Raw genomic sequence first — 10687 nt, 5'->3', positions numbered from 1 at the left:
ATCGAAATCGAAATGGAATGAAAATTTGAATCTATAGAAAAAAGTAGAGATTGAGTTCTATATAGGTTGGACCATTTCTATTCCATCTTGAAATCAAAATCGAAATGAAACTCCTCCCAACTAAATGATTGAAACGGAGTCACTTATTTGGATTTCGATCTCAGACCTCACTCTCCCAAATCAAGTACCTTTTATCTGTGGAGGATGCTGTTGAGATGTGGGAAGGGTGTAATGTGACGAAGAGAAGAGAAAATAAGTTAGAGGGTGTAGGATGAAAAAAATAATAAATTAAAAGCTAGAATTAGAGAGGTTATAATTTTTTGTGTAGAATTATTTTGCTGTTCATGAGTGAGTCATGCGGCATCCATCTCTTTTTTTTTTTTTTTTTGACTCTTTGGATGCTGATGTATGTTTTCGGTCGCATAATTTGTTTTGTACGGAGATGGTTGGTGAAGATGGAGAAAAAAATATGTTTAGAACATAGGTTTGAAAAATATGTATATCTGAAAAAAAACAAGCTAACAAACAGAAAAGGTTTTGATTGGAGGGGAAGTACACTTATTATTATTATTATTATTATTATTATTATTATTATTAATTATATTAATATATATAAGAGAGAGAGAGATGATAGTCAATTGAATTGGTTATTAGTCGAGAGTTGAGGGTGACTATTTTGTCATAATAACCAAAATTAAGTGCTATAAATATATTTTTTTGACAAATAGGATCATTTTACAATTTAGTTGTAAAAAGAGGAATAATACATCAAAATCTCTTTTCTTTCTGGATTTTTTTTTTGAAAACAAAAATAAAAGGCCACGTCACCTACCAAGCAGGCATACATCTGCTGGGTACATAAGAAGCATTGGGATCAAACACATTTCCACCAAATACTAGATAAAAGAAATGAAAAAAAGATTACCCTCCTGCATTCAATGTAATATTTTATATTTTGATGTTCCCATCAGAGATGGTACAAATCGTATTTTTGTATGAAAAAATAATTATTTTACCTCTAACAATTAATCTACATCATATTTTACACAATTTTAAAGTACCAAGTTGAGTAAATAATCAAAGTCCGAAAAAAATCCATCTAATCCAATTCACATGAAATCAAACTTAAATCAGATTAAATTGAATTATGATTCATAAAAAAATTAGTTAATTATAATCCGATTCAATTTATATATTTTTAATCCATATAAAATCGAATCCAACTATCGATATAATATTTTCAATACGTAGATTATTTAAAAAATTAAAAATTAACAATTATGATATATTATGTACAACTTATGGATGTTATGAAATTAATATACCTTATTTCTATATGAATTGAATGATGTATTGATTTGTGATGTTTAAAATTAATATTGAATCAACATTGAAGTCCAAACTGATACAATCCATCCGAACTCATTACAAACTGTTACCTTCGGTTTCAAACGATTTATATATAATAAACTGTCGGCAGTGATTGAATTTTTTTTAATTTGATTAGATTCGATCGAATCAAATTTTTCTCTCAATCCAATTCAATCCGACTCACGCTCAGCCCTACAAAGCATAACAAATCTTTCGTTCCCCCATAATACATAGAAGAAATTGACATCATACTTAGAAGTTGTACATGATCCAATAGCTAAGGCTAAAAATAATAATAATAAAATAATAATAATAATAATTAATAAATAATAATATAATAATAATAATAATAATAATAATTCTTTCATATGAAAGGTCGAACCGAATCCATACCGAAAAAAGGCAATATAGTAGTTGTATTGCTTACCAACTTATAAGAATAAAGAAAAATGAAGATTAGATATGCAAGACATTCTATGGCAATCTAATTTTTATAGAATAAAAGGGAAATGGCAGTCTAAATGAGGATATCCAAATGCATCATTAGCCCCTTATATCTACAATATGAGGTAATATACTTTATGTAATTTCGATGGTGCTATTTCCCAGAATAAGCCCAAGCGAGGTCACTGCACGCTTGGATGTGGCCTAGGCTACCAAGAAGCAAATTGTTCTGCCCAGTTTAAATTATAGCTAAAGCCTTGCAAAGTCTTTATCAAGAGTCAAGATCCAAAGCATAGCTTGGGCCAGATTAATTAGCTTAAGCCATAAATAGATAAAAACTATATGTATATTTGATGTTTCATCCAGTAACCAGCAGTGCCCACCTTTCTCAATCTCTATCATTCCAAATATGTATTTTTTTTTCTTTGACATCCTCTCATTTTGTCTATATATTTAGATTACTGGAGACTGAGAAATGCTGGCACTTGTAGTCTAAAACAGTGCAATCAAAGTTTATTTTTTTTTTTAATAATAAAAAGCCTGATTTGCCATGAAAGAAAACTCCAAAACTAACAAAGTGGGCTTGAGGTGATTAAATGGGTCAGATTCAGGTGGCTAGGTGGGCCTTGGGCTGCATGTAGGCCGATCCTATGCAGACCTGTGTATGGCTCTGACCCAGCTCAAACCTGGAGCCAGGAGTTGGACTAAGTAAATAAGGAGGCCAGGATCAAATTGGGTTCCCTCTATTACCTACAACCTGCTGTATCTACAAATTGGACTTTAACGGGGATCATTTCAACTTTCAAGCCCTTATTTATAAGTCAATATCCCATTTGTTATAAGATTTTTTTTTTTTAAGTACGGAAAAAAATGTCATGTAATAATAACCAAAATTCAGAATAGCTTATATGGTTTGATAACAAATTCATAGTGGCTTTTCTTGTTGTACCTAGAAGTTTGATGTTGTTAATTTCAAGATCAAGCCTTGGTCCGAAAATCCAATGCTTGGGTCATTCGAGTGGACTCCTTGCTTTGCTGGATTGGATCAAGCTCTAGTTTTCATGCATGAAATAATTATATGTTTCAGGTTTGTACCATCCTACGATATTCGTGGGTTAATTATATAAAAGATGCTATAACCCCAAATGGCTAGGCCTTTAAATTTTTTGTTTTTCTTGTTATTTCATGGTTCAACTTGACAAACCTTATTAAATCAAATTATGGAAAAAGGGTAGGAAGATTATATCCTTTCAAACAACATGATACTATGCAAGCATGGATATCAATAGTATTCTAAAGCATGATCATATAATTTGCATTTTGCCCTATAAAAGATGGAGGAAGAACGAAAGATGCATCTATTTTATAATTACTGAAATCTATATATTGGAAGTATATGAGAGGTCTCTATCCTTGTTCACAACAATTTGTATAAATTAAGCTGAGCTACTAATCATCAAATGATATGAAAAATGCTTAGGACCAAATAAAATCCTTCACTAATTTTTAAATGGTGTTTGGTTGGTTAATCAAATAATTTTTCTTTGCCCATCACTTAACCATCATTATAAAGAGAAATTTTTTGTGCGCATTGCGCGGACGTGAGGTGATTGGCTCACACGTGGGCCGATAATTTTTTTTTTTTTCCATATACTTTCCATCCTGCATATGAGCCAATCACCGTCCGCAATGCATAAAGAATTTCTTCATCCTAAACTATCTAACTCAAGGCCTACCTCAAGACCATGTCCAAGTAGGATTGATTATGAGTCGGACTTCAGATCTAAACTCGTGCATTGGATGGGATTTATATATTTTCGATATTTTCTGAGCCCAAGTCCGGCTCACGATCAGATCTGCATCCGAGAGTCCCGGCACCGGCCCGTGCTCGGTGTGATTGTGTGACCGCCCAATAATTCAAACGGCCGTCGAGAAACATCGCACCAGAGAGTGACCACAACCAGATTCCAATAGTACTATCCTTCACGCCCGTCCGCTTGCCATCCAACGGACGAGATTCCTCCCCATGTTTGCAGTGGGTCTTACATCCATGGCCCTTCCCTATTTAAATGTAAACCGTGCCGGGTGCAACTTACCCGAGGCGAACCGTTCATGAATCAAAAAAACAGGCAAATCAACACTCTCCACGCCCTCAATTTTGGCATACCTTATTCTATGCCGAAAGAACACTACACTGTCACTCTTTCCATATCCGCCGTTAGTTTTTCATGATCCTGATTGGAACACTCACTTCTGCACCCACCCATCCTACCACAAAATACTGTGGGACCCATATATTAATTGCTGGGTTCCAATAGGGGTAAGTTCATAGTTTCCTAGATTGACCGTGTCTAGTCAAATTTTTGCTAATCAGTTGCTCCACGTATTCGGATATAGGTTAATAGTCTCTGCCTCGAGAGCACGTTTCGGCGATTCGATCCACCGTTATCCAGAAATTTCCACCGACCACTCTTGCAAAAACCCCAACTTCTTCACCCGGACACTATTTCATGAGAAGAAAAAGAGCGACCCACATTTCTTCCATAAATATGACCGGTGCGTTTCTTGGTGTAGTTTCGAGTCCCTTTGTCTTGAATTATCCAAAAGTTCTAAGCCTTCTAGGGTTTTTTTCGGCCCTCGTCGCGTCTCTTTCAACCTATAAAAAAAGGGACGATTTCCCCTTTCTCCTGTCCTCCTTCATCTCTCTCTCTCTGTCTCTCTCTCTCGAGCTCCGCTAGGGTTAGGGTTTTGCCCTCAGCCTACAGCTTCTTCGTCTAGGGATTCTTTCTCTTCTAGGTCTCTCTTTTTCGTTCTCCGGCTTCGGGAGCCATGTCGCTGAGGCCAAGCGAGCGGGCGGAGGTCCGCCGGAACAAGTATAAGGTAGCGGTGGACGCGGAGGAGGGCCGCCGTCGGAGAGAGGACAACATGGTTGAGATCCGGAAGAGCCGCCGGGAGGAGAGCCTCCAGAAGAAGCGCCGCGAGGGCATGCAGGCCCAGCCCTTCCCCCCCTCCTCGATCCACACTCCGCCCTCGAGAAGAAGGTGATCCACTTTTCTCTTTTGATCTGTAGTTCTAGGATCCTGGATCGCGAGATCCGCCCGACCGATGGGTTTGCTAGGGTTTTCCTAGCTCTAGGTCTAGGGTTTTGGATTTGGAGCTCACGATCCTTTCTTGTTTTTCTGTGTTGGTTTCGAATTCGCAGCTGGAGAGTCTTCCGGCTATGGTGGCGGGGGTTTATTCGGACGACAGCACGCTTCAGCTAGAGGCAACCACACAGTTCCGAAAACTTCTTTCTATAGGTATTGGATTGTTCAAAGATTCCCCCCCCCCCCCCCTCATTTTTAATGGTTTCGTGGCACCTCTTCTTCAATAATATATTCTCATCTGTGTTTTTTATGAGAAATTGATCGTTTTATTTGGATTGTTATTAAAAAAAAAGAACGAAGCCCTCCAATTGAGGAGGTTATCCAAGCTGGAGTGGTTCCCCGCTTCGTGGAATTTCTTACAAGGGAAGATTTTCCCCAACTTCAGGTCAGAATTTATTCTATCGAAAGGAATTTGATTTGCTTGTACTTGTTTGTGCTGTTGTTTGATTTATTTATTTTAATCCCTGTGCTTGGTGTCATTTGGGCAGTTTGAAGCAGCTTGGGCGCTCACCAACATCGCCTCAGGAACCTCAGACAACACCAAGGTTGTGATAGATCATGGGGCTGTTCCGATATTTGTTAAACTTCTCAGTTCCCCGAGTGATGATGTCCGTGAGCAGGTATACAAGGATCTGTATATTTAGAACCTGGATTTTTTTTAATAAATAAATATACTTGTTGATAACTCTAAATAAGTTTATTTTTTGAGGCTTTTAATTTAGCTTGTTTGTGTTACTATACTGAATTTTAGGCGGTATGGGCTTTGGGAAACGTTGCTGGTGATTCCCCAAGATGCCGTGATCTTGTTTTGGCCAATGGCGCATTGATTCCACTGCTGGCGCAGCTGAATGAGCATGCGAAGCTTTCAATGTTGAGGAACGCCACATGGACTCTGTCGAACTTTTGCAGGGGGAAGCCACAACCAGTTTTTGAGCAGGTCTAGATGTTGGTAGTATGATTCTATTGTTATAGATCTGGCAGATGTTCTGTGCTTGTACTGAATGTTTGTGTTTTTTGAGGATCAGGTCAAGCCAGCTCTTCCTGCACTTGAGCGCCTCATACATTCAAACGATGAGGAAGTCCTGACTGATGCGTGCTGGGCATTGTCATATCTGTCTGATGGTACCAATGACAAAATCCAAGCTGTAATTGAAGCAGGCGTCATCCCTCGGCTTGTAGAGCTGCTTCTGTATGGATTACTTATTTGCTTAGAACTTGTGATGGAAATTTTACTTCATTCTGAATGTCCTATTAATTTAATCTATTATCTTTTCAGGCATCCTTCACCTTCTGTGCTTATTCCAGCTCTTCGGACTGTTGGTAACATTGTCACTGGAGATGATGTGCAGACACAGGTATCTTAACAACAATTTTGCATTGTTTTCTGACATTGCTCTTGTGCTTGATGCCTTGTGACAAGTAGGTACTCTATAAATTGCTAAATAGAATTTTGAGCAGCATTTATGGTGAGTACCTATGATGTTTCTACTAACAAATCTGAATGGCGATAATTTGGCATAAAACATATGATATTCCCCACTACGATGCTTATGACATGCTTTCATGTTGATTTCTGACCATTGTTGGGAATCTTTTTCTCGCTTTCAAAGATGTGTGTGGTAGTTGCAATGTTCTTGTTAATGGTAGTTACAATGCCCTTTATAACCGTGCATAGACACTTGGCTGGATTTATGTGGCATCATTTACTTGTTTGCTTGCACTTGTTTGTGTCGCCTTTACCCTGTGTGGCTGCATGGTTACATTTGGACTGATAGGATTATTGATATTATGCAAATAAAGATAGATGCAAGGTTTTGGGATCTTTAGATGTGCAGCTTTCTGGTCATGTTACCTTGTGTGAAAAACGAGATAAATGTTCAGCTGTGTGGTCAGGAGCCTGAGAAGGAGAGTAGGATATATGAGAAGGCATGTCATCATTGAAATCCTGGGTTTCTTTGGTGCACTACTGCTACATTTTAGATGCATCTCAGATCCTATATGCCAATATGATTGGATAATCCCAAGTGATCACCATAGATGGGTGGTGTTCTAAGTGAATGTTTCTGAAATGTGCGGATGTCATCTAGCTATATGGTTGCACATTATTAAAATAAAAAAAAAATTGTTTGCTATGTCTTTAGAAGGATAGATTTCACTGATGTGGATGTGATGAAGAAGTTAAATTATAACCCAAGATCAATGAGGAGCATTCTGTACATGTTAACAAAGTCCTATAGTAGAACTCTTAACATTTTGTGGTGCTCATCAGCAAAATCACAAAGTAATGATCTTGCTTTCAGTTGAAAACCTTGTGTATTTTGTAATTTTGGTGGTCACCTTTCCGCAATTCATAGGCTTGTAACAAGATTACAACATAATTTGTCCGCTTGGGATATTTTGTTGCTGCACTTTAGATAATTAGTGTACTGAAAACTAGAATAATATTGGAATTTTTGAGAAGTATTCATAAAAAATTGTAACATTGCTTCGGAAGAGCAACATAATTTCTTACATCAGATGTTGTACATGTTTGGGTACTAATTAGTCTTTTGAGAGTGACTCCAGGCTGCTGCTTTATTTGAATCTTTTCTGCATGTTATGTTACAAGTAGACACTTTCTCCTTAGCTGAGAAGTTCTTTTGTGAAGTACAGTGAAATTAGTAAATTTTGGAAACTGAGATGTCTATTGGAAATGAAGAATGATGGTACATGTTACAATTTTCACTTTGGTATCAGATGATTGTGTAGCAGAAAAATCGTAGTTTAGTCTGAATTTATATACATTTCCTACTTCTGATTCTGTGGACAGCTGAAAGTCAAAAAGCAAGCATATTTTGCATACTTGAGCTATGTGCAACATAACAATGCATGCCTATTTTTATATCATTCATATATTGGTGATAAACTTTCGTTTATCTGTATTTATTTTCTGAGGAATTTGTTTAACTTTTATGTTTAGTTGGCTTAAATTTGCTGTTTCTTCATGGTAATTATGTCACATTCTGCTACCAATGTCATATCAGCTTTCTCTAAATACATGTTCTTAAGTTTGAATTTTTACCTCAGTTGTGACCAGCATTTTTGTACCTTAGCTTGCTGTATTCAAATGTGTGGATTTTTGCTTTGAAGAAATTTTTGTTAGAATATGTGTTGTTGTACTTTTTCCTCTATTCTCATTATCCTATGTCATAATACAATATATTTTTTCCGCTCTCCAGTATGTTATCAATCATCAAGCACTTCCTTGCCTCCTGAGCCTCTTGACACACAATCATAAGAAATCCATCAAGAAGGAAGCTTGCTGGACCATATCAAATATCACGGCAGGGAATAAGGAACAGATACAGGTACGAAGGATGAAAACGAGAGACATTTGATTTGATACCAATTTTTCTTTTGATGTCATGAGATATGCCAGCAATATGCTTGATGGCATGAGCAGAGGCCACTTGGCTTATAGAAACTTAATCATTATCTCTTGAGAGAACTGAATCTGAAGTTAAATATGTGGAAGTTTTGTATTACACTGAATTATTAAATGTTTAGTGTAACAACCTTTTTCTTCATCCCTATCAAAATTCTTTTATCATTCTGAGAACAGTTGATATGATTGAATCCCAGGCTGTGATTGCTGCCGGTATCATTGGTCCTTTAGTGCACCTGCTGCAGACTGCTGAATTTGATATCAAGAAAGAGGCCGCGTGGGCCATCTCAAATGCAACTTCTGGTGGCACCCATGATCAAATAAAGTATGTGCTCCCTATCCAAAAACATTTATCAGTTACTTTTTCATGTCTGGAGGTTTCACGCAGCTTTTAACTTAAGCATGGTTGGTTGTGGTGAACTGGTGCAGGTTTCTAGTGAGCCAGGGATGTATCAAGCCCTTGTGTGATCTCCTTGTTTGCCCCGACCCAAGAATTGTCACAGTTTGTTTGGAAGGGCTTGAAAACATCCTGAAGGTTGGTGAAGCAGAAAAGAACTTGGGGACAACCGGGGGTGTGAACTTGTATGCACAGATGATTGATGAAGCTGAGGGTTTGGAGAAGATTGAGAATCTTCAGAGCCATGACAACACTGAGATCTATGAGAAGGCTGTGAAGATCCTTGAGACATATTGGTTGGAGGAGGAAGACGATGCCATGCCCGCAGGCGATGCTGCTCAAACTGGATTCCATTTTGGGAACAACGAGCAGCTCCAAGTTCCATCTGGCGGATTCAACTTCAGCTAAAAGGTTAGATGGCTTAAGATTTACAATTTTCTTTTCCTTGTGTGCACATGACCAATCCCTGAGATGAATGGCCTATATCCAATTTTTTAAGTTTGTGTGATAGAAGATTTGTTGAACCCAACTTGCAGGCTATGCAGACATTGGAGGATGGTGGCCCAGCAATGCTGATGGGGCCGAGTCAAATGTCAGTTGGGGGAGTCGTGTTTATTGTCCGGTCAGGTCCAGTCGGTCCGGTAGTGTTGGTCGGGGTGGTACCAAATAAAGAAGCGGTTTTTATGGAAGACATCGTACCGGGTTGCATTTTGGTTCAAAGGCAAGTCTCTGGCTTCCTATCAGTGGATCAGCGGTAGCCAGATGTGGATCATTTGTCAGCGGTTTATGAATGCCAGAAAGGGGAGGAAATGATTTTGACGAATTTAATGTCAAAGTATGTATTGTTGCAGGTGATTAAAAAGCACAGGGTATAGTCTTTTTACCTCCTGTATAGCATGAGTTTCTTTTTGAGGTTTAATAGAAGAATTCATTCTTGGTTTGTTTATCTTGAAAGTGTCTTTTGTATGAGCTCTGTTAAGAGTATAATGTAGTATGTCATTTAAGTCTGGCAACTTGAAAACGTTGAGAGAAGGAAATGAAGTGTTTTACTCGCGTCTACTCTTATCGTTGCAAATTAGATGTGATTTCTCCCTTAAAATTGCAAAATGTGTTAAATGATCTTGCTTGGTAGGGATTATAAATATAATTATTGTTTGGTTCTTTGTTACTCGAGTCAGTGGGTCACAGAAGCTGCGATAACTTGGAAAGTGCTGTAATTTGTGGATAATTCTGTCTGATTCTAGATGTAATTTACTTGTATTTTGTTTCTGTCATGTATGTTGGTTTTCCCACTCTTTCTTCGGTGCAACTTGATTCTTTCGGGGCCCAGGGGTTTCCGAAAGTTCAAGAGTTGGGACCCGGATGTTTCGAGAATTTCTGATTCGGCATGTAGGCTTAGTGCTCTCCAGCCAATGGATGAGGGCCCGCTTGGGGTCTCGCCTGTGGGTTTCATTCTCGAACCGCGTGTCGGGCGATGTGGTGCCCTTTTTTTTTTTTTCTTTTTCTTCCTTGGATTGAGGAGTGGAGTGTACCACCGAAGTAGGGATGAGGAGATTATCATCATACTTCTTCCTGCTAGAATTGGAAGCTTGTCGGGCATGGGCCACACGGTTTACGCCCTCTTTTTTTCGAGTGCTAGGATCGTGACGATCGTCTGAGTTTTTAAAATAGATAACCATCCAAGATGACTTGTGAGTTTTTAGAATAAATGAGTTATAAAACATGGTTTCCATAAAACCTTTATAAAACACAAGAGGGGATGTATTTTATGGTAACTTATTTTTCGATTTTTACGACCCTTTTTGTTTTTTGGGTTGGGGGGTGGGGTGTTAGATGACACAAACAAAATTGCAGTCAGAATCAAGGAGCAGATTATCAGTTTTTTTTCCGGAAGCGGGCAAGATG

At 38.1% G+C, this 10687-nt stretch overlaps 1 protein-coding gene across 1 annotated transcript in view; it reads left to right on the top strand.

The window, feature by feature from the left end:
• The window catches only part of LOC105039896 (importin subunit alpha-1b), a 13714-nt gene extending 3873 nt beyond the window's left edge, over positions 1 to 9841 (top strand). Inside the window, 12 exon segments of the mRNA XM_073256533.1 lie at positions 4612 to 4801; positions 4804 to 4856; positions 5018 to 5114; positions 5255 to 5346; positions 5450 to 5581; positions 5713 to 5898; positions 5987 to 6150; positions 6238 to 6316; positions 8180 to 8308; positions 8583 to 8710; positions 8815 to 9193; positions 9319 to 9841. Of these exon segments, the coding sequence (XP_073112634.1) occupies positions 4612 to 4801; positions 4804 to 4856; positions 5018 to 5114; positions 5255 to 5346; positions 5450 to 5581; positions 5713 to 5898; positions 5987 to 6150; positions 6238 to 6316; positions 8180 to 8308; positions 8583 to 8710; positions 8815 to 9190 (1626 nt within the window). The 3' untranslated portion in view covers positions 9191 to 9193; positions 9319 to 9841.
• Positions 9842 to 10687: the final 846 nt, after the last annotated feature.

The sequence above is a fragment of the Elaeis guineensis genome, chromosome 1 (assembly GCF_000442705.2).
Source record: "Elaeis guineensis isolate ETL-2024a chromosome 1, EG11, whole genome shotgun sequence".
Lineage (NCBI taxonomy): Eukaryota > Viridiplantae > Streptophyta > Magnoliopsida > Arecales > Arecaceae > Elaeis > Elaeis guineensis.
The sequence above is the reverse complement of the archived record's forward strand: the minus strand, read 5'-3'. Positions and strand labels throughout refer to the sequence as shown.